This window comes from Dicentrarchus labrax, unplaced genomic scaffold (assembly GCF_905237075.1).
Source record: "Dicentrarchus labrax unplaced genomic scaffold, dlabrax2021, whole genome shotgun sequence".
NCBI classification, from domain to species: Eukaryota; Metazoa; Chordata; class Actinopteri; family Moronidae; genus Dicentrarchus; species Dicentrarchus labrax.
Window position 1 is genome coordinate 16,310 of NW_026136945.1, and position 20,317 is coordinate 36,626.

The window sequence follows — 20,317 nt, forward strand, 5'->3', positions numbered from 1 at the left end:
TGATTTCTCTGCTCTCAACACACTGAAGGCAACGTGGGACACAAAACCAGGAGAAATACTGCTTGGATTTACACCATCTATGATCTTAATGGAATACAAGGAAATATTTATATTAGAAGTGCAGTTGAGGATTTAAGGATAAGTTTGTGTCCACTGTGGTTGGTATGATATGTCTGTTTGTCTGCCTTTAATTTACTTACATTGTTTACTGAAGATGAATAACACATTTCAGTTCTGCTTCATATGAATTTGAAAAAAAATATTTAAAAATATAATTTTAATTTAACCATTGATGAACTGATATAAAACTGTGAAAAAAATGACAAGGTGACTGTTATCATTTCTCTGTCAGGTATAGAAAAGTAAAGCAAAATAAAAGAAAGAACCTTAAATTGTACAATAACTTCAATCCATATAATTAGAAAAACATTGTAAATTTAATAAATTATATTCTTTATGTGTTATTAGTAAGATCAGAGAGTCTTTTCAGTGGATAGATGCTTGTTCACAGTGCAGGAGGTTTTTGTACGGCCACTTAGTGAGTTTGCATCACTGTGGTTGACTTTTGGTGGAGGAACCAAACTCATCATACACTGTAAGTAACAGAGATTTTTATTTTATACAACATGACAGATTATACTACATATTGAAAAACGTCATGTGATAAAACAAGAAATTAATGTGGATATTTTATATTTTCTGGATATTTTCTGTTATCTACCAAGCGTAGCTAACATCACATTTAGGCATAAACACAGAGATTAATGTTCTTTTAGTATTATACATGTTATTATGACACGAAGATTTAATAGAAAAATAGAATTTAATCTATTTAGCTGTAAAATATTAACATATCTGATTGTAAAATTTGTCTGAGCAACATTTTAACATTTCAGGAAACATAAATATTTCAAGTTTATTATTTCAACATTAAAAAAATGTTAGGTATAAAATCTGATGTGAATGCTTTTGCAACAAATAAGTGAGTTTCTTTGTACGTACAGTGTAGCTGCAGTTTGTGTTCACAATTCGTTAGTTTAAAATGGTGAAAAGGAAGTGAAACAGACAGATGACAAAGTCTTTAACTGAATACAGACATTATGTTTTTAAAAAAAGAAGATCATTGCAGGGATAAATCATTAACTGTCACACATTGATGTTAAAATCGAATTTAAGGATCATCATTACAAATTTCTATTACATTTACAAATGAGTCGTGTTGGATTTTACTGTCCAATTCTCAGTGCCATAGTAGATGACCTATTATATTAAATGTCAAAATTAAATCAAGTTTTATTTGTTAAAGCCTCATTTCCTCCCATGTCTCACCTCCTCTCCTCTGTCTGATCACAGTATCGTGCACACAGCTAATCCACAGCAGTGTTAACCTCTGTCATGTATCATAAGTGTCTCATGTTCAGCTGTCTGTCCTACAGAGGAAGTTAATCTGCTCCTTGTGTGTTTCTGCTCTCCCCTCCAGCTGGCCCCATGGTCAGGCCCTCAGTCTCTCTGCTTCCCCCCTCCTCTGAGCAGCTCTCTGGGGGCTCGGCCACGCTGGCCTGCCTGCTGACCCGCTACTCTCCTCAAGGAGCCGCGGTGAGCTGGGAGGTGGACGGTACGGAGGTGACAGAGGGGGTCCTGACCAGCTCAGAGGAGGAGAAGAGCGGACGCTACAGCAGCAGCAGCACCCTGAGCCTGAGCCAGGAGCGCTGGATGAAAGGAGAGCTATACTCCTGCAAGGTCCTCCATCATGACCACAGCCAGACCCAGTCCCTCCACAGGAGCCAGTGTGAGGGCTAGAGGGGCTCACTGAAGCCCAGGACAGGAGCTCTGTGTGGGGGGAGTGGAAGGAACAAACCTGCTGCTCTGATCAATATGAGTTTTAATGTTTGTAGAGGATACTAAAGCTTTGTGAGACAGAGAACAACACTGCTGTAAAGTGTTGGACAACAATAACTTAGAGAGTAATGTGTGTAGCTCAGCAGCTAGATGTGAGTGTGCTTAATAACTGTCATGTTGATGATTGATGTTTTTGCTAATAAAGCTTGAACTGATAAATAACTTTATGAGTGTTTGTTCTGTTGTTTTATGAAGAGTAGAAAGAAATGAAATGGTTTAATAATTTTAACTGATACTCCTCTCTGTGGAGCATGACCGCTTTGGATTTATCATGTCTCTCTCTTTTTTCTTTATTTGTAATGAACTTGATATTATACAATACTATGAACAACTAAAGAATACATGTATTTATCATAATTTTAAAAAATGTGAAAAATGCTATTTGTTAATATCTGGGACTGTGATGTGTCACTGGATTTTTTGAAAGATGTTTTTTAAGTAGTGTGTGGAAAAATATAATCAATATATTACCATGAATGTGTAGTTTGTGCTTGGTGAGGTTACTGTCAGTTCTGTGTTCAGTGGTCTGTGTCAGAGTCTCTTCCTCTTCAGCAGCTGCAGTCGGTTTCTGCTGTAACAGCTCAGTGTCTCTGCAGTCTGACTGAGGGAGGTTTTTGTACGACGACAAATCACTGTGTGAACACATAACCACTGTGGTGACTCTGACAGTAATAAACTGCTGAATCTTCAGCCTGAACTCCACTGATGGTCAAAGTGAAGTCAGAGCTGCTTCCACTGCCACTAAACCGAGCTGGTGTTCCTGAATAACGTGTGCTGACATATCTTATTAGGAGCTTTGGAGGCTGTCCAGATTTCTGTTGATACCAGAACATAGCCTGATCTCCATCACTGTATGTGTGAACAGCTTGGTTGGTTTTACAGCTGATAGTGACAGTGGATCCTGGAGTAGATGTCTTCACTAGAGGCTGAGTCACAGTCACCTGACCGCTGCATCCTGCAGACAAAAACAAATCATTCATTTATCAGCAGAAAGAAATGAGAGATAAGGCAGCACATCATGTTTGAAATGTTGCTGAGTGAATGAACCTGTAAAACAGCAGCAGGCCAGCGTCCAGATGAGGATGGTGATGAGAGTCATGGTGGTTGTGGTTTCTGCTGTGTTGACTGACAGATCTGAGTCCTGCAGTGTTGAACTCACAGGACTATAAACCTTCTCAGTTCACTGGAGGATCAGCTGACGATGCAAAGCCTCCTCTCTATGGAAATGATTTCTCTGCTCTCAACACACTGAAGGCAACGTGGGACACAAAATCAGGAGAAATACTGCTTGGATTTACACCATCTATGATCTTAATGGAATACAAGGAAATATTTATATTAGAAGTGCAGTTGAGAATTTAAGGATAAGTTTGTGTCCACTGTGGTTGGTATGATATGTCTGTTTGTCTGTCTATTAATTTACTTACAGGGTTAACTGTAGATAAATAACACATTTTAGTTCAGTTTTATTATTTTATTATGAAAAACATCATATTTATTTAACCATTCATCATCTGACATGAAACTGTATAAAAAATGACTTTGTAACAAGGAGACTGTAATCCTTTCTCCGTCAGGTGTAGAAAAGTAACGCAAAATTAAAGTAATAACCTTAAATTGTAATAATAATTTCAATCCACATAATTTCAAAAACTTTGTAGATTCAAGAAAGTATATTCTTTCTTTTTTATTAGTGAGATCAGAGAGTGTTTTCAGTGGATAGATGCTTGTTCACAGTGCAGGAGGTTTTTGTACGGCCACTTCATGAGTTTGTATCACTGTGGTGGACTTTTGGTGGAGGAACCAAACTCATCGTTGACTGTAAGTACCAGAGATTTTAATTTCATACAACATATTGAAAATATAACTATTGTCAAATATTGAAGACTCTGGTGAAGTTCAGTGTTTGTATGTTGCTGATTATTTGTGTTATTTTAGCAAATAAGGCTGATCTTACCATCTGAGAGTAAACCTCACAGAAACCAACATTTATTTAACATTAAAAATTTACAGGAACAAAAAAGAAATTGTTTAACTGAAATCAATTTAATTTATTCATTTCATTAATTAACATTCAAACTGTTTTTAAAATGTGATTCCTGTTAAACACGAACATGATCTTGTCATTAAATGCAGCTTATCTTTGTGTTCACGGTTCATTCATTTTACATGTAGTGAAAAGGAAGTGAAAGAGACAGATGACAAAGGTTTTAACTGTATTCACATGAGTGTTTCAGCTCTGTCAGTTTAAACAGAAGAAAATCATCACGGGGATGAGTTATTCACTGTCACACATTATGAAACACAGATGAAGATGTCATCAATAGTCATCATCAATTAACCTTTTTAGTTGCATTTACACTTGAATCATGTGTCTGATGGTCTGATGCTGAGTGATTTATGAGAGAAACAGCAGCACAAGTTATTCTGTTTTATTGGATCAAATATAGAAAATTACTAGTATGAAGTTTGTATTTGTTACCAAGCCTTCGCTCTCATTACTTTCTCTTTTCTCCCCCTCTCCTCCCCACTCCTCTCCTCCAGTGGGTGTGGTGCGTCCCACCCTGACCGTCCTCCCCCCCTCCAGAAAGGAGCTGCAGAAGCACAGTGCCACACTGGTGTGTCTGGCCAGCGGGGGCTTCCCCTCAACCTGGAGTCTGGGCTGGAAGGTGGGGGGCAGCAGCAGCTCCTCAGGGGTGTCACACAGCCTGGAGGTCCTGGGGAGGGACGGCCACTACAGCTGGAGCAGCACCCTGAGCCTCTCTGCAGACCAGTGGAGGAAGGCGGGCTCAGTGAGCTGTGAGGCCAGTCTGAGTGGACAGAGCCCTGTCACTCAAACCCTGGACCCAGACCCCTGCTCAGAGTAGAGCTTCAGCAACACTTCCTGTCTGGAAATGATGCTGCTTCTTTGATAAAGATCTTGATGAAGCTGCAGATCTCCTCTGTTCACATATTTCTGCAAACTCATGACTCTGCTTTCCTTTGTAGCTTTCTGTTACTCGTATTCTGCTTAAAAGCTGTTATTTTTAAAATGTCAAATAATAACTGAATCATTGGAAAATAAAAGTGTAGATTTTAATAAATAACTGACTTTGTATTTCTTTTGCAAAACATAATTCATGAGAAACACACACTTTATCACATTTCATCTTTCCTGCACACTTCATCATAAACTAAAGTTTCTAGTCACTACATATCTGTAATAATAGTATGAAATATAAAGTATAATGTGTTTATCATTTGTAAATAAATCAGTAGAATATTTTTTAAGTTACAGTAGTTTTTTATGCCGCCAAATGCAAAAGAGTTTGTGGAAATACTGTTGGACATTTTGGAAACTGAGTTTGTTTCAGTTTTATTTAGATTCATTTTGGTTCTGCTTGGTTACTTTTGTGTTTTGTGCACTGGAACAGTTTTCCTCTTCACAGTCTCTTCACCAACCCTCTGCACCTGCAGCAGGCCGATTTCACTTCACTCAAACTGAAAGAGGTTTTTGTACGGCTCTAAATCACTGTGTGAACACTCCACTACCATGGAAGCCCAGACAGTAATAATCTCCAGCATCTTCAGCCTCAAGACCACTGATGGTCAGAGTGTAGTGAGAACCAGAGCTACTGCCACTGAATCGAGACGGAGTTCCTGAGAAGAGTTCTGATGAAGAGTATATAAGAAGTTTGGGAGCCTGTCCAGGTTTCTGAAGGTACCAACTGAGATCATCACCGATATCTGAATTCCCTGTGGCGCTGATGGTCACAGTCCCTCCAGGACTACAGACTTGGATTTGTCAGTCTGAGTCAGAAAATTGTTTGCAGAAGACTCTGAAAAGAAAAATTAAATATAAATCTTGAGAATCAGCAGTTTAGATTATAATAAATTAATAGTCATTGATTAAAAACAGATTTGAGGTAAAAGGCAAGGTAAGGGATATTTACACTGAAAATAACAATTTAACAGTTTTTGATAAATTGTATAAAATCTTCTCACCCTGACTCAGAAAACCCAACATGACAAACAGAGTTATTGGCAACTTCATCCTGATGCAGTTTTCAGTGTGAGTGCATGAAAACAGTTCAGACTCTCTGTGACATCAGAACTTAAACTCTGAGGAGCAGTGATGCTTTAAAATCATGCAAAACATATATGGACACACCTGTCTTTGTCAAACTGTGAGGAAGAGATGAGGTGGAGTAAGTATAGGTTCCATCTCCCTGTGGACTGATTAAGCAAATGTAGAAACTTTAGACTTTCTGTTCTTCATCTCTCAGAATGTTTCTGACTTTGCAAAGTCTCCCAGAAGCCTTTCATACATTTGATAATATATGGGGGCCATCATAAAAGTAAAAATCATCATTACCTCTTGCATTCAGTGTAATATTTCACAGTATTATTTATTTATTTTAGTATTTTGGGGGGCAAATTAACGTAGAAAAAAAGGGAAGAGAGCGGCACAAAAGGTTTGTGGTTCACGTTTAAATAAAATAATAAAGACCGAAGGTAAATATTAAGATCAAGCTCCATGTTTGATATTAATATTTACAGCCTAGAATGGAATGCTCGGTGGACATAGCAACGGTAACTATGGGGGAGAGAGGGGGCGGGGCAACAGGAAAATTCCGGTACTTTGAACATCAAAGCCACACTGTATTCCCTTTGTGATGTCATCAGCAGGTCTATATACTTCACAAGGTTCTGAGATAAAGTCATTGCATTTTACACTTCCACCATCGTGAGGTAGAAGATTCATAGATTGGTAAAACATTCGTAAAACATTTGTAGATTCATAGAGGATTTAGATTAGTCAGACAGCTAAACACAATGGCTTCTGACCTGACTGATCCCTTGTCCCCCTACTACTGGACAAGGTCTCTCTTTTCCATTTATTCCGGCTTGACGGACAGGGTGGCTCTTGTCAACCAGTTTGAGGAGCTGAAAATTCAACTTCAGCGGGAAAAGGATGCTGTTAAGGAGGCCTCTGAGAGGGAGAAATCTCTGCACATGTAGTTGGAAGACCTCAAAGTCCACCTACATGACCAAGACCTCAAGGAGCAGGAGAGCATACTCTTGCAAGAGGCCTCTGAGAGGGAGAAATCTCTGCGTGTGGAGTTGGAAGACCTCAAAGTCCAACTACATGAACAGACCTCAAGAAACTCTGAGCTTGTTGCTAAGTTCAAGCCTGAGGAAGAGCTGGTGGACCAGGTGTGTCAGCAGATGGAGGAGGAGTCCTCTGCTGTTTCACAGGACCCAGGACTTGTGGCAGATGGGTATTCTGCTACTTCACCAGACCCAGAATGTGTGGAGGAGAAATCCTCTGCTGTTTCACAGGATCCAGGACTAGTGGAGGAGCCCTCTGCTGGTTTACAGGATCCAGGACTTGTGGAAGAGGAGAGCCCTGCTATTTCCCAGGATCCAGACCTTGAGGAAGAGGCTAAAGTCTGCGAGGAGAATGCTGCAGGGGAGAAGAAGCAGCATTCGGTCTGGAAAAGATTTCACCACTTCTTTGGTTTGAGGAAGAAAAAGAAAAGCAGGCAACAGGACTCTGCATCCAACGGTGGCACCTGAGGCGACTTCTTGATTCTTGACTTGAAGTGGAAATAAAAAAATAAAAGTCTGTGCTAAAAATAATGGGAGCAGAATTGGTGCACGTGCCACCAAAGTGAATTCTGAAATGAGATTTTGAACCTACAGTTACTGCAGAACACGACAAATACAGACATCTGACACACAACTGTCCAAATTTAACATCTATCTTTAACATTTATTAGTGTCGGCGGGTTTCCCTTTGTGCTGTTCAGGGTGGACGTTTGCTTTCAAATCAAGGTTTCTGACGTTAAAGTAAAGTGGGAGCAGCAGAGTTCAGGTACTGTGTGTCACTGAGGTTATCACGTTTGGTTGAATTAACTCGACAGCTCCTCCGAGGTCCAGATACATTAAGACAGCATTCATGTTGATTTACATGTTTGCTGCTCAGAGATAAGAGCATTGTCCTTTTCAAACAAAACACTACAGATCTAAAGTTACCTTTGTATGCACCTAACGTGTGAACAGGTACTGTGGTCATTCACTGTGTTTGTAGTGAATTAACCGTCACCTACTTTTACCGTTCAGTGTGACAGGATTCCCACGTGTCCTCAATAAAACTCAATTATTAGTCATTAGTTGTTATTATTGCTCCATTACCGTACTGTAACTAATATTACTTTAGACAACAATAATTGTGCACGTTTACAGTGTTTAAAGGTTCAGTAATAATACGAAATAAACAAATCATTACCTGCATGCCAACCACACACTTATCTGGATTTTCAGCAAAAAGTTGTTGAGCATTTAGGACTTTAACCTCTGTCATGATCCTTCATCACTGACTTGTTCCGTTCTTTAAAGCCTTTTCCCAAACCTTCACAAGTTTTGTATTCGGATATTATTATTATTATTATTATTATTATTATTATCAGAGCAAGTTCATTGACGTGTCATTTTGACCTATTATTGGTGTTTGTGCACATATATATATCTTAATTTATTCAACTGAATTACAATAAACCTTAGAATTTCCAGAATACCATCATTTTACATTATGTTTGGTATAAAAAAAAAAAAAATAATGTAAAAACATCAAACACTACAACACGTGTATTGAATATTTTGTTTATACTGAAGTATATTTTGTATGTTGGCGACCGGCACAACATACACAAGTCTCACCATGCTTGGATCTCAATCAAGTGTTTGTGCATCATATTTAATTTCCTGTTGTTCCCTTCACTTCTCTTCCTACACAAGACAAAAGGGTCTTCCAGATTAGCTAAAACAATCTGAAGTTAAGAATGAAAGTGAACTACAGTAACTATGGTCAAAGTTAAAGCAGTTAGAGAAATCATTTTACTTATTTGTCTTTTCTTTAAGTTTGGCAGGTTTGTTTAAAACCTGTCTGATTGTCTAATTGCTGGTATCAGTTTACACAGTCGGGCTGTATAAGATTTTAGAAATGCTAACAGGATGTAATACAATTACAATTGGAGACAATCTGTTTAAAGGTTAATTATATATATATGAAATTGATTTGCCATCATCTTAGACCAAAACAATGGGCGCTACAGCGGACCAGACTCCACTGACAAAGCCAGTATTTTTAACTAGCGACTCTAGTTTGGTCAAAATAAACTCTTCATTCCCCAAGCTACGAAAAGGGCTGCAAATACTCACTACTCCACTAAAAGTTGTTTCTGCCACTGACAGACTCAGGTTGTTATTGTCAGTGTCTGACAGCATTATGGAAAGGATCCCTACAGAGATAGACCTATAGTTTAACCACAAACAGCCGTAATATCACTATCACTCTCCACCAGACTCCAGAGACAAAAAACTCATCAAAACCGTCTTTGTTAGTCTTTTCAACAATCACCAACTCTGGCTTGGTGGAAATAAATCCTTAATTCACCGACATAGATGATAAAAACAGCAGATTCAGTTGGAGCAGACTAGTGTTGCACGGTGCACCGATACTTCAATAGTATCGCGATTCTCGGTAAAATGAAAAACGTCACGATTCCTAAATGTATTAATATCGATACTTTTAAGAATGACCGTTCCAGATTTGTAAGAGACGTAATTCATGTTGGTGTGTCCAACGCATGCTTCCAGTGCCTCCCTATGGACGTCTGTGTTTTTTCTCCTCACGTACGCAGCAAAGAAGCTGCAGCTGTCATGTGACAAACACTGTAACGAGATGGCTGCATGTGCGAGCCATGCGATACTGTGGCCGCCGGTCCACGACTGGTAGAAAAAGATGACGCTAGGAGTGAAATATGGAAGTACTTTGCTTACCTTGCTGACAGTGAGGGCAAAGCTACCGATAAGTCGAGACCTGTTTGTCGTCAGTGCTACAAACAAATGCAAACAAAGGGAGCCAACACCTCGAACTCGGTGAAACACTTGGCCTACAAGCACGCCGAGTTGTACAAAGAGTTTAAAGACCAACAGGTTAGTATGTGAAAGATAACACGACCACGTTCATGCCCTTAAATAAGTCAAATGAGTAGGCTATGGTTTATTTTGTGAGAAGTCACTATTTTGCACCACCGTAGTTTGACGAGGCTATCTAGAGAAATAGTAGACTAACTATGGGCATTATCCTCATGGCTAACCAATAGCCTGCCTACGGCTAATTCAACATCTCTGAAAATGCAACTTTCACAGATAACGTTAATAATTTGCAAGCTGCTAAAATAAAGCATACAAACATCAGCTAAAATGATCTACAGGCTATATGATTATAATCAGAGTATGTGCATGTTTGTCAGTGGTTTATTTATATTGGGTTATTACAGCATTCAAAGAGCACAGACCTACGCAAAGGAGGTGTATTTGTGAAACGCCTTGTAAGAAATTATGGACTCAAATATAAAGTTAACCATCAAAGAAATCAGACATTGAAGTACAGGAAACATTAGCCTATATTAATCCATATATCACAGCTTAAATAACATTAGGTTAACTCATTATTTCCTATTATTAATTATGGTAATGCTATGGTTAAGTAAATGTTAGCAGTTATCACTATAACCACTGCATATAGAGATGCTAAGTTAGTCACAAGTTATTGTTACTATCACACAAAAACTATTTAGATTCTCTGTTATGACAAATTTATCACCATCATATTTTAAATATTTCCATTTTCTTCTGCTACAGAAGTCTGGAGCCACGGGCTCAATGGCTGAGTTTTCTCCTCTGAAAGGAAAAGTTGCACAACTGACAGAATAAGTTATAATATCTGAGATATTGCTGCTAAATTTTATTTGTTTTTTTTCAAAGTTCAGAATCAAGATAAAGTTATGTTTTCTCTTATGTTTCTTATGATAACTGAGATAATGCTGCTAAATGTATTATTTTTTTTACCTTGAATGTCATTGATCTAACTTATTTTTTATATTTTGATATTTCATATTTTGTTCAAATGTTTAATATATCTGCTGTTCATATGTACATTCATTAGTGTGCTATATGATTAAAATCTTGTCCCTGTTTTAAAATAAAGCACAGCAATGATATTTGAGAGTGTTTCGCCCTTTTCAGGAAAAGTATCGAAAAAGTATCGAAATCGCAATTCTTGACTTGGTATCGGTATCGAAACAATAATTTTGGTATCGTGACAACACTATCAACAATATGGTGGAATATGTTTATACATATACATTATATGTGTTATACATTTACTTTGCATATAGGCTCTATTTATCTTATTATATCTTTTAGGCTCTCATTATATTTCTATTTTCCATTTTTATTTTTCCATTTTACTATATGTATATATTGTTTTAGATATTGTATATAAGTACTATTCTTTACCATTGTGTGAGTGAAACAACTCTAGTATGTAGTATCTAGTGTATAAGTACAATTTGATATTTACTTTACTTTCTCTTTTTGTGGGTCCCACAGTCCCCCATTGCTGCATGTGTAAAAATTATATTAATAATTGGAAAATTAACCAACTTTTTTCTTTTCTTCTGACCTTATCAAAACCCAGTATGGAGAAACATATTAAATTGGTAGCTCTTCCCTTTGTTCACAAACTGAATTTACACATTTGATTAAAAATAGAAAATAAAATGAAGAAATGACCATAAACTATTGTTATCAGACCAAATAAGGAAAAATGTAATTATCTCATGTGTATTTCAATGTTATCAAAATAGTCAATCACAGACCAAGAAATGTATGTTATCCTACACAGAGACATCATTGACCTTACTTTAGGGGCAATCCCAGAAAACACAGACATGGTTGAACCCCAAAACACGACTTCAGAGTCAGTAAGAATCTTTATTCAACTCCAAAAAACAAGTGATTAGGCAGACAAAAGAACTAAATAATCTTCAAACCAGTAGTCAGGCAGGTAGAGTCAGAGAGGGAATCACTGGAAAGCAAGAACTAACACATTGGACAATCTGGCAGAGAGCAAGTGGAGCTGGACCGGTATATGAATGAGTGACTGATGAGGGGAATGAGAGGCAGGTGTGGAGATAGGGGTGAGGGTGAAGATCAGGTGAGAGGAAACCTGGGAGGCAGGATCAGTAAAGACAGGAGTTAGTGATACATCAGCTAAACACAAGTAAAAAAACATGAAAGATAGTGTGTACCAGGGTGGGCTCATAATTTCACTTGATACAGCATTGGATAAATCATGTGAATATTAAAATAATTATTTTTTAAATTGATAATTACATCAAAATGTTATTGTAATATTCTTAGAACATATAACAAATACCATTTTACAAAGATTATCTATTGTTTTACTTATTAGTATGAATGTGTAGTTTGTGCTTGGTGAGGTTACTGTCAGCTCTGTGTTCAGTGGTCTGTGTCAGAGTCTCTTCCTCTTCAGCAGCTGCAGATGGTTCCTGCTGTAACAGCTCAGTGTCTCTGCAGTCTGACTGAGGGAGGTTTTTGTACGATGACAAATCACTGTGTGAACACACCAGTGAAGGCTTGACAGTAATAAACTGCTGCATCTTCAGCCTGAACTCCACTGATGGTCAAAGTGAAGTCAGAGCTGCTTCCACTGCCACTAAACCGAGCTGGTGTTCCTGATTCACGTGTGCTCACATATTTTATCAGGAGTTTTGGAGGCTGTCCAGATTTCTGTTGATACCAGTGCAAATAATCTTGATTACTGTATGTGAAAACAGCTTGGTTTGTTTTACAGCTGATAGTGACAGTGGATCCTGGAGTAGATGTCTTTACTGGAGGCTGAGTCACAGTCAACTGACCGCTGCATCCTGCAGACAAAAACAAATCATTCATTTATCAGCAGAAAGAAATGAGAGAAAAGGCAGCACATCATGTTTGAAATGTTGCTGAGTGAATGAACCTGTAAAACAGCAGCAGGCCAGCGTCCAGATGAGGATGGTGATGAGAGTCATGGTGGTTGTGGTTTCTGCTGTGTTGACTGACAGATCTGAGTCCTGCAGTGTTGAACTCACAGGACTATAAACCTTCTCAGTTCACTGGAGGATCAGCTGACGATGCAAAGCCTCCTCTCTATGGAAATGATTTCTCTGCTCTCAACACACTGAAGGCAACGTGGGACACAAAATCAGGAGAAATACTGCTTGGATTTACACCATCTATGATCTTAATGGAATACAAGGAAATATTTATATTAGAAGTGCAGTTGAGGATTTAAGGATAAGTTTGTGTCCACTGTGGTTGGTATGATATGTCTGTTTGTCTGCCTTTAATTTACTTACATTGTTTACTGAAGATGAATATTACATTTCAGTTTTGCTTCATATTCATTTGAAATAAAAGAGTTAAAAATATAATTTTAATTTAACCATTGATGAACTGATATAAAACTGTGAAAAAAATGACTTTGTTACGAGGTGACTGTAATCGTTTCTCTGTCAGGTATAGAAAAGTAACGCAAAATTAAAGCAAGAACCTTAAATTGTACAATAATTTCAATCCAAATAATTAGAAAAACATTGTAAATTTAATAAATTATATTCTCTCTGTGTTATTAGTAAGATCAGAGATTGTTTTCAGTGGATAGATGCTTGTTCACAGTGCGGGAGGTTTTTGTACGGCCACTTAATGAGTTTGTATCACTGTGGTATGCTTTTGGTGGAGGAACCAAACTCATCATACACTGTAAGTACCAGAGATTTTTATTTTATACAACATGACCAATTATACTACATATTGAAAAACGTCATGTGATAAAACTATTAAATTTCATTTCAGAGTCTTAAGAAATTAATGTGGCTATTTTATATTTTGTGGATATTTTCTGTTATTTATCAAGCGTAGCTTACATCCTATTTAGGCATAAACACAAAGATTAATGTTCTTTTAGTATTATACACAATATTATGTAACAAAGATTTGATTGAAAAAAAATGAATTTAATCTATTTGGAAATAAAAAAAAATAACATATCTGGTTGTAAAATATGTCTGAGCAACATTTTAACATTTGGTACAAAACATAAAAATTTTAGGCTTTGTTATTCCTACATTAAACAATTGTTAGGTATAAAATCTGATGTGAATGCTGTTAAAAAAAATAATTGAGTTTCTTTGTACGTACAGTGTAGCTGCAGTTTGTGTTCACAGTTCGTTAGTTTAAAGTGGTGAAAAGGAAGTGAAACAGACAGATGACAAAGTCTTTAACTGAATACAGACATTATGTTTTTAAAAAAAGAAAATCATTGCAGAGATAAATTATTAACTGTCACACATTGATGTTAAAATCGAATTTAAGGATCATCATTACAAATTTCTATTACATTTACAAATGAGTCATGTTGGATTTTATTGTCCAATTCTCAGTGCCACAGTTGACGACCTATTATTTCAAATGTCATTAAATCAAGTTTGTATTTGTTAAAGCCTCATTTCCTCCCATGTCTCACTTCCTCTCCTCTGTCTGATCACAGTATCGTGCACACAGCTAATCCACAGCAGTGTTAACCTCTGTCATGTATCATAAGTGTCTCATGTTCAGCTGTCTGTCCTACAGAGGAAGTTAATCTGCTCCTTGTGTGTCTCTGCTCTCCCCTCCAGCTGGCCCCATGGTCAGGCCCTCAGTCTCTCTGCTTCCCCCCTCCTCTGAGCAGCTCTCTGGGGGCTCGGCCACGCTGGCCTGCCTGCTGACCGGCTACTCTCCTCAAGGAGCCGCGGTGAGCTGGGAGGTGGACGGTACGGAGGTGACAGAGGGGGTCCTGACCAGCTCAGAGGAGGAGAAGAGCGGACGCTACAGCAGCAGCAGCACCCTGAGCCTGAGCCAGGAGCGCTGGATGATAGGAGAGCTGTACTCCTGCAAGGTCCTCCATCATGACCACAGCCAGACCCAGTCCCTCCACAGGAGCCAGTGTGAGGGCTAGAGGGGCTCACTGAATCCCAGGACAGGAGCTCTGTGTGGGGGGAGCAGGAGGAACAAACCTGCTGCTCTGATCAATATGAGTTTTAATGTTTGTAGAGGAAACTAAAGCTTTGTGTGACAGAGAACAACACTGCTGTAAAGTGTTGGACAACAACAACTTAGAGAGTAATGTGTGTAGCTCAGCAGCTAGATGTGAGTGTGCTTAATAACTGTCATGTTGATGATTGATGTTTTTGCTAATAAAGCTTGAACTGATAAGTAACTTTATGAAGTGTTTGGTCTTTTATTTTATGAAGAGTAGAAAGAAATTAAGTGGTTTTATCAAATCGAGTGATACTGATACATTGAATTATATAACAATATATTGAAAAGTAAGAATGCATGTTTATGTCCCGATTAAGAAAACATGAACAATCTATTTTGGGAAAATCTGATCAGGTAACATTTTTCTGTATTTCTGACGGTATACAGAAGATGATGTTTTAAATTATGTTTTTATGTACAATGCCAAGAAAAAAATATAATCAATATCTAAATGTGAATGTGTAGTTTGTGCTTTGTGAGGTTAGATTAGATTTTAATAAATAACAGAGCCCTGTCACTCAAACCCTGGACCCTGACTGCTGCTCAGAGTAGAGCTTCAGCAACACTTCCTGTCTGGAAACTCAAACTCATGACTCTGCTTTCATTTGTAGCTTTCTGTTACTCTTTTTTTTTTTTTTGCTCGAGAGCTGTTATTTTTAAAATGTCACATAATAACTGAATCATTGGAAAATAAAACTGTAGATTTTAATAAATAACTGACTTTGTAGTTCTTTTGCAAAACATTATTCATGAGAAACAGACACTTTATCATATTTCATCTTTCCTGCACACTTCATCATAAACTCAGGTTTCTATTCACTACTTTAAACTTTCTATAATAATAGTATGAAATGTATCATTTGTAAATAAATCATCTGAATAATATTAATATTACTATTACAGTAGATTGTTTTGTGCTGCTTAATGTAAAACAACTTTTGAACATTTTTAACTGTCAGTGGATATATTCTAATATGACTTTTTGTGGGAAAATACATCATTTGATCATTTATATTCAACTTAAAGCTGTATTTTGGAATTTTTTTTCTGTTTTATTTAGATTCATTGTTATTCTGCTTGATGACTGTTGTGTTCACTGCAGTTATCCTCTTTACAGTCTCTTCACCAACCCTCTGCACCTGCAGCAGGCCGATTTCACTTCAGTTAAACTGAAGGAGGTTTTTGTACGGCTCTAAATCACTGTGTGAACGTTAGATCGGTATGCAAGCCCAGACAGTAATAATCTCCAGCATCTTCAGCCTCAACACCGCTGATGGTCAGAGTGTAGAGGGAATCAGAGCTACTGCCACTGAATCGAGATGGAGTTCCTGAGAAGAGTTCTGATGTATCGTATATAAGAAGAGTGGGAGCCTGTCCAGGTTTCTGAAGGTACCAACTGAGATCAGCAATATCTGAACTCCCTGTGGCGCTGATGGTCACAGTCCCTCCAAGACTAACAGACTTGGATTTGTCAGTCTGAGTCAGAAAATTGTTTGCAGAAGACTCTGAAACCAAAAATGAAATATAAATCTTGAGAATCAGCAGTTCAGATTATAATAAATTAATAGTCATTAGTTGAAGCCATATTTGAGCTAAAAGGCAAGGTAAGTGATATTTACACTGAAAATAACAATTTAACAGTTTTTGATAAATTGTATAAAATCTTCTCACCCTGACTCAGAAAACCCAACATGACAAACAGAGTTATTGGCAACTTCATCCTGATGCAGTTTTCAGTGTGAGTGCATGAAAACAGTTCAGACTCTCTGTGACATCAGAACTTAAACTCTGAGGAGCAGTGATGCTTTAAAATCATGCAAAACATATATGGACACACCTGTCTTTGTCAAACTGTGAGGAAGAGATGAGGTGGAGTAAGTATAGGTTCCATCTCCCTGTGGACTGATTAAGCAAATGTAGAAACTTTAGACTTTCTGTTCTTCATCTCTCAGAATGTTTCTGACTTTGCAAAGTCTCCCAGAAGCCTTTCATACATTTGATAATATATGGGGGCCATCATAAAAGTAAAAATCATCATTACCTCTTGCATTCAGTGTAATATTTCACAGTATTATTTATTTATTTTAGTATTTTGGGGGGCAAATTAACGTAGAAAAAAGGGAAGAGAGCGGCACAAAAGGTTTGTGGTTCACGTTTAAATAAAATAATAAAGACCGAAGGTAAATATTAAGATCAAGCTCCATGTTTGATATTAATATTTACAGCCTAGAATGGAATGCTCGGTGGACATAGCAACGGTAACTATGGGGGAGAGAGAGGGGCGGGGCAACAGGAAAATTCCGGTACTTTGAACATCAAAGCCACACTGTATTCCCTTTGTGATGTCATCAGCAGGTCTATATACTTCACAAGGTTCTGAGATAAAGTCATTGCATTTTACACTTCCACCATCGTGAGGTAGAAGATTCATAGATTGGTAAAACATTCGTAAAACATTTGTAGATTCATAGAGGATTTAGATTAGTCAGACAGCTAAACACAATGGCTTCTGACCTGACTGATCCCTTGTCCCCCTACTACTGGACAAGGCTCTCTTTTCCATTTATTCCGGCTTGACGGACAGGGTGGCTCTTGTCAACCAGTTTGAGGAGCTGAAAATTCAACTTCAGCGGGAAAAGGATGCTGTTAAGGAGGCCTCTGAGAGGGAGAAATCTTTGCGCATGAAGTTGGTAGACCTCAAAGTCCACCTACATGACCAAGACCTCAAGGAGCAGGAGAGCATACTCTTGCAAGAGGCCTCTGAGAGGGAGAAATCTCTGCGTGTGGAGTTGGAAGACCTCAAAGTCCAACTACATGAACAGACCTCAAGAAACTCTGAGCTTGTTGCTAAGTTCAAGCATGAGGAAGAGCTGGTGGACCAGGTGTGTCAGCAGATGGAGGAGGAGTCCTGTGCTGTTTCACAGGACCCAGGACTTGTGGCAGAGGGGTACTCTACTACTTCACCGGACCCAGAATGTGTGGAGGAGGAGTCCTCTGCTGTTTCACAGGACCCAGGACTAGTGGAGGAGCCCTCTGCTGGTTTACAGGATCCAGGACTTGTGGAAGAGGAGAGCCCTGCTATTTCCCAGGATCCAGACCTTGAGGAAGAGGCTAAAGTTTGCGAGGAGAATGCTGCAGGGGAGAAGAAACAGCATTCGGTCTGGAAAAGATTTCACCACTTCTTTGGTTTGAGGAAGAAAAAGAAAAGCAGGCAACAGGACTCTGCATCCAACGGTGGCACCTGAGTCGACTTCTTGATTCTTGACTTGAAGTGGAAATAAAAAAATAAAAGTCTGTGCTAAAAATAATGGGAGCAGAATTGGTGCACGTGCCACCAAAGTGAATTCTGAAATGAGATTTTGAACCTACAGTTACTGCAGAACACGACAAATACAGACATCTGACACACAACTGTCCAAATTTAACATCTATCTTTAACATTTATTAGTGTCAGCGGGTTTCCCTTTGTGCTGTTCAGGGTGGACGTTTGCTTTCAAATCAGGGTTTCTAAAGTTAAAGTAAAGTGGGAGCAGCAGAGTTCAGGTACTGTGTGTCACTGAGGTTATCACGTTTGGTTGAATTAACTCGACAGCTCCTCCGAGGTCCAGATACATTAAGACAGCATTCATGTTGATTTACATGTTTGCTGCTCAGAGATAAGAGCATTGTCCTTTTCAAACAAAACACTACAGATCTAAAGTTACCTTTATATGCACCTAACATGTGAACAGGTACTGTGGTCATTCACTGTGTTTGTAGTGAATTAACCGTCACCTACTTTTACAGTTCAGTGTGACAGGATTCCCACGTGTCCTCAATAAAACTAAATTATTAGTCATTAGTTGTTATTATTGCTCCATTACCGTACTGTAACTAATATTACTTTAGACAACAATAATTGTGCACGTTTACAGTGTTTAAAGGTTCAGTAATAATACGAAATAAACAAATCATTACCTGCATGTGCTGCTCTTCTGCATGACATCAGCCCTGTGGAAGCCAGACAGCTTGCAGAATCCGTCATTGCTGTAAACTACACGCCACTCCACGATCTGGGCGTTTCCCAGGAGGAAGCTGGTCTCTGATAGATGGACAGGACAGACAGCGCATCAGCCACAGTCACAGCATCAATCATCAAAAGCAAATAAAAGGCTGCAAAGCGTCTTGCAGCCTCTGGAGAGGATTGTAGAAAGATATGGGGGTCAGTTTTAGTTTTCCTCTTAGATGACTCAACATGTCAACTAATGCAAAATATAGAGATTTTAAAGAAATATAGCTGGACTACAAGGGGGGGGAAAGGGACATTTGAACTTGCTGACCATCCAACTGCTGAACAAATATACACAGTAGGTTTATATCTCAGCATTTGGTTCACTTCTGTGAAGAAAAGTAAATGTAAAGTAAACAAATATCAGGGCCAAGAAAACACAGTATGTTTGTTTAAAATTATTTTAAAAAATACATAATACAGACAGAGAATTGTACAAAAAGTCAAAATTCCTGCAAACTTCCTGCAGTTTCCAGTTCATTGTATAGTTTTGAATATAATGTGAAATATGAATAAAATATGTCACTTAATCTGGAGTCGTCAGTTTACTAAATGGTAGAGGGCCCCTTAAGGCAAAAGGTTGGGAACCACCGGTCTACATGCTACTTTAAGGCCAACCAGAGGAGATGGACTGTGTATATTCTGATAAAATATACATATCTAGGTCCATACTTTATTTAGTGTTGGATCTGTAACCATAGTGGTAAAGAAAATGTTTCATTTATTCTGTCCTATACATTGATTTAAATCATTAAAATGAACTAAAACCCAGATTTAATTTAAATTGTGCAACAAGTTTAATCATTTAACAAGTTCCCTTAGACAATGGGCAGACCCACCCGTGCTGGAGGACTGTAACTGTGGACCAGTTCTTCCAGAGGAGTCAAAAACACTTCCCAGTCAGAAGGAAAGATTACAGTAACCAATAAACTCTTTGAAACTACAAACGGTGAGACAAAAAAAACCCCATCCTTTAAAATCCTCTTTCATGCCAACCACACACTTATCTGGATTTTCAGCAAAAAGTTGTTGAGCATTTAGGACTTTAACCTCTGTCATGATCCTTCATCACTGACTTATTCCGTTCTTTAAAGCCTTTTCCCAAACCTTCACAAGTTTTGTATTCGGATATTATTATTATTATTATTATTATTATTATTATTATCAGAGCGAGTGCATCGACTTGTCATTTTGACCTATTATTGGTGTTTGTGCACACATATATATCTTAATTTATTCAACTGAATTACAATAAACCTTAGAATTTCCAGAATACCATCATTTTACATTATGTTTGGTATAAAAAAATAAAATAATGTAAAAACATCAACACGTGTATTGAATATTTTGTTTATACTAAAGTATGTTTTGTATGTTGGCGACCGGCACAACATACAC

At 38.0% G+C, this 20,317-nt stretch overlaps 2 long non-coding RNA genes and 4 gene segments (V, D, J or C); 3 read left to right on the plus strand and 3 right to left on the minus strand.

Annotated features, from left to right (window-relative positions):
- Window positions 1-15,049, plus strand: LOC127360807 (Ig lambda-1 chain C region-like). The segment is given in 2 exon segments: window positions 1-162; window positions 14,469-15,049. A coding segment is annotated over 1 exon segment (312 nt).
- The window catches only part of LOC127360810 (Ig lambda-1 chain C region-like), a 27,663-nt gene continuing 7,837 nt past the window's right edge, over window positions 492-20,317 (plus strand). The window contains exon 1 of the C gene segment in view: window positions 492-595.
- Window positions 3,594-4,985, plus strand: LOC127360805 (immunoglobulin lambda constant 1-like). The segment is given in 1 exon segment: window positions 3,594-4,985. A coding segment is annotated over 1 exon segment (405 nt).
- On the minus strand, window positions 5,128-5,997 carry LOC127360806 (Ig kappa chain V region 3381-like). The segment is given in 2 exon segments: window positions 5,128-5,717; window positions 5,884-5,997. Coding segments are annotated over 2 exon segments (359 nt in total).
- LOC127360814 (uncharacterized) overlaps window positions 11,705-20,317 on the minus strand; it is a 15,813-nt gene continuing 7,200 nt past the window's right edge. For both annotated transcript variants that reach the window (XR_007883933.1, XR_007883932.1), the window contains one exon: window positions 11,705-12,680. This is a non-coding gene — a long non-coding RNA (uncharacterized LOC127360814). The remainder of the gene's footprint in view (window positions 12,681-20,317) is intronic.
- LOC127360815 (uncharacterized) lies at window positions 16,355-17,406 on the minus strand. The gene is made up of 3 exons (XR_007883934.1): window positions 17,386-17,406; window positions 16,709-16,773; window positions 16,355-16,376 (listed from the first exon to the last, which is right to left on the minus strand). It is a non-coding gene; the product is annotated as an uncharacterized LOC127360815 (long non-coding RNA).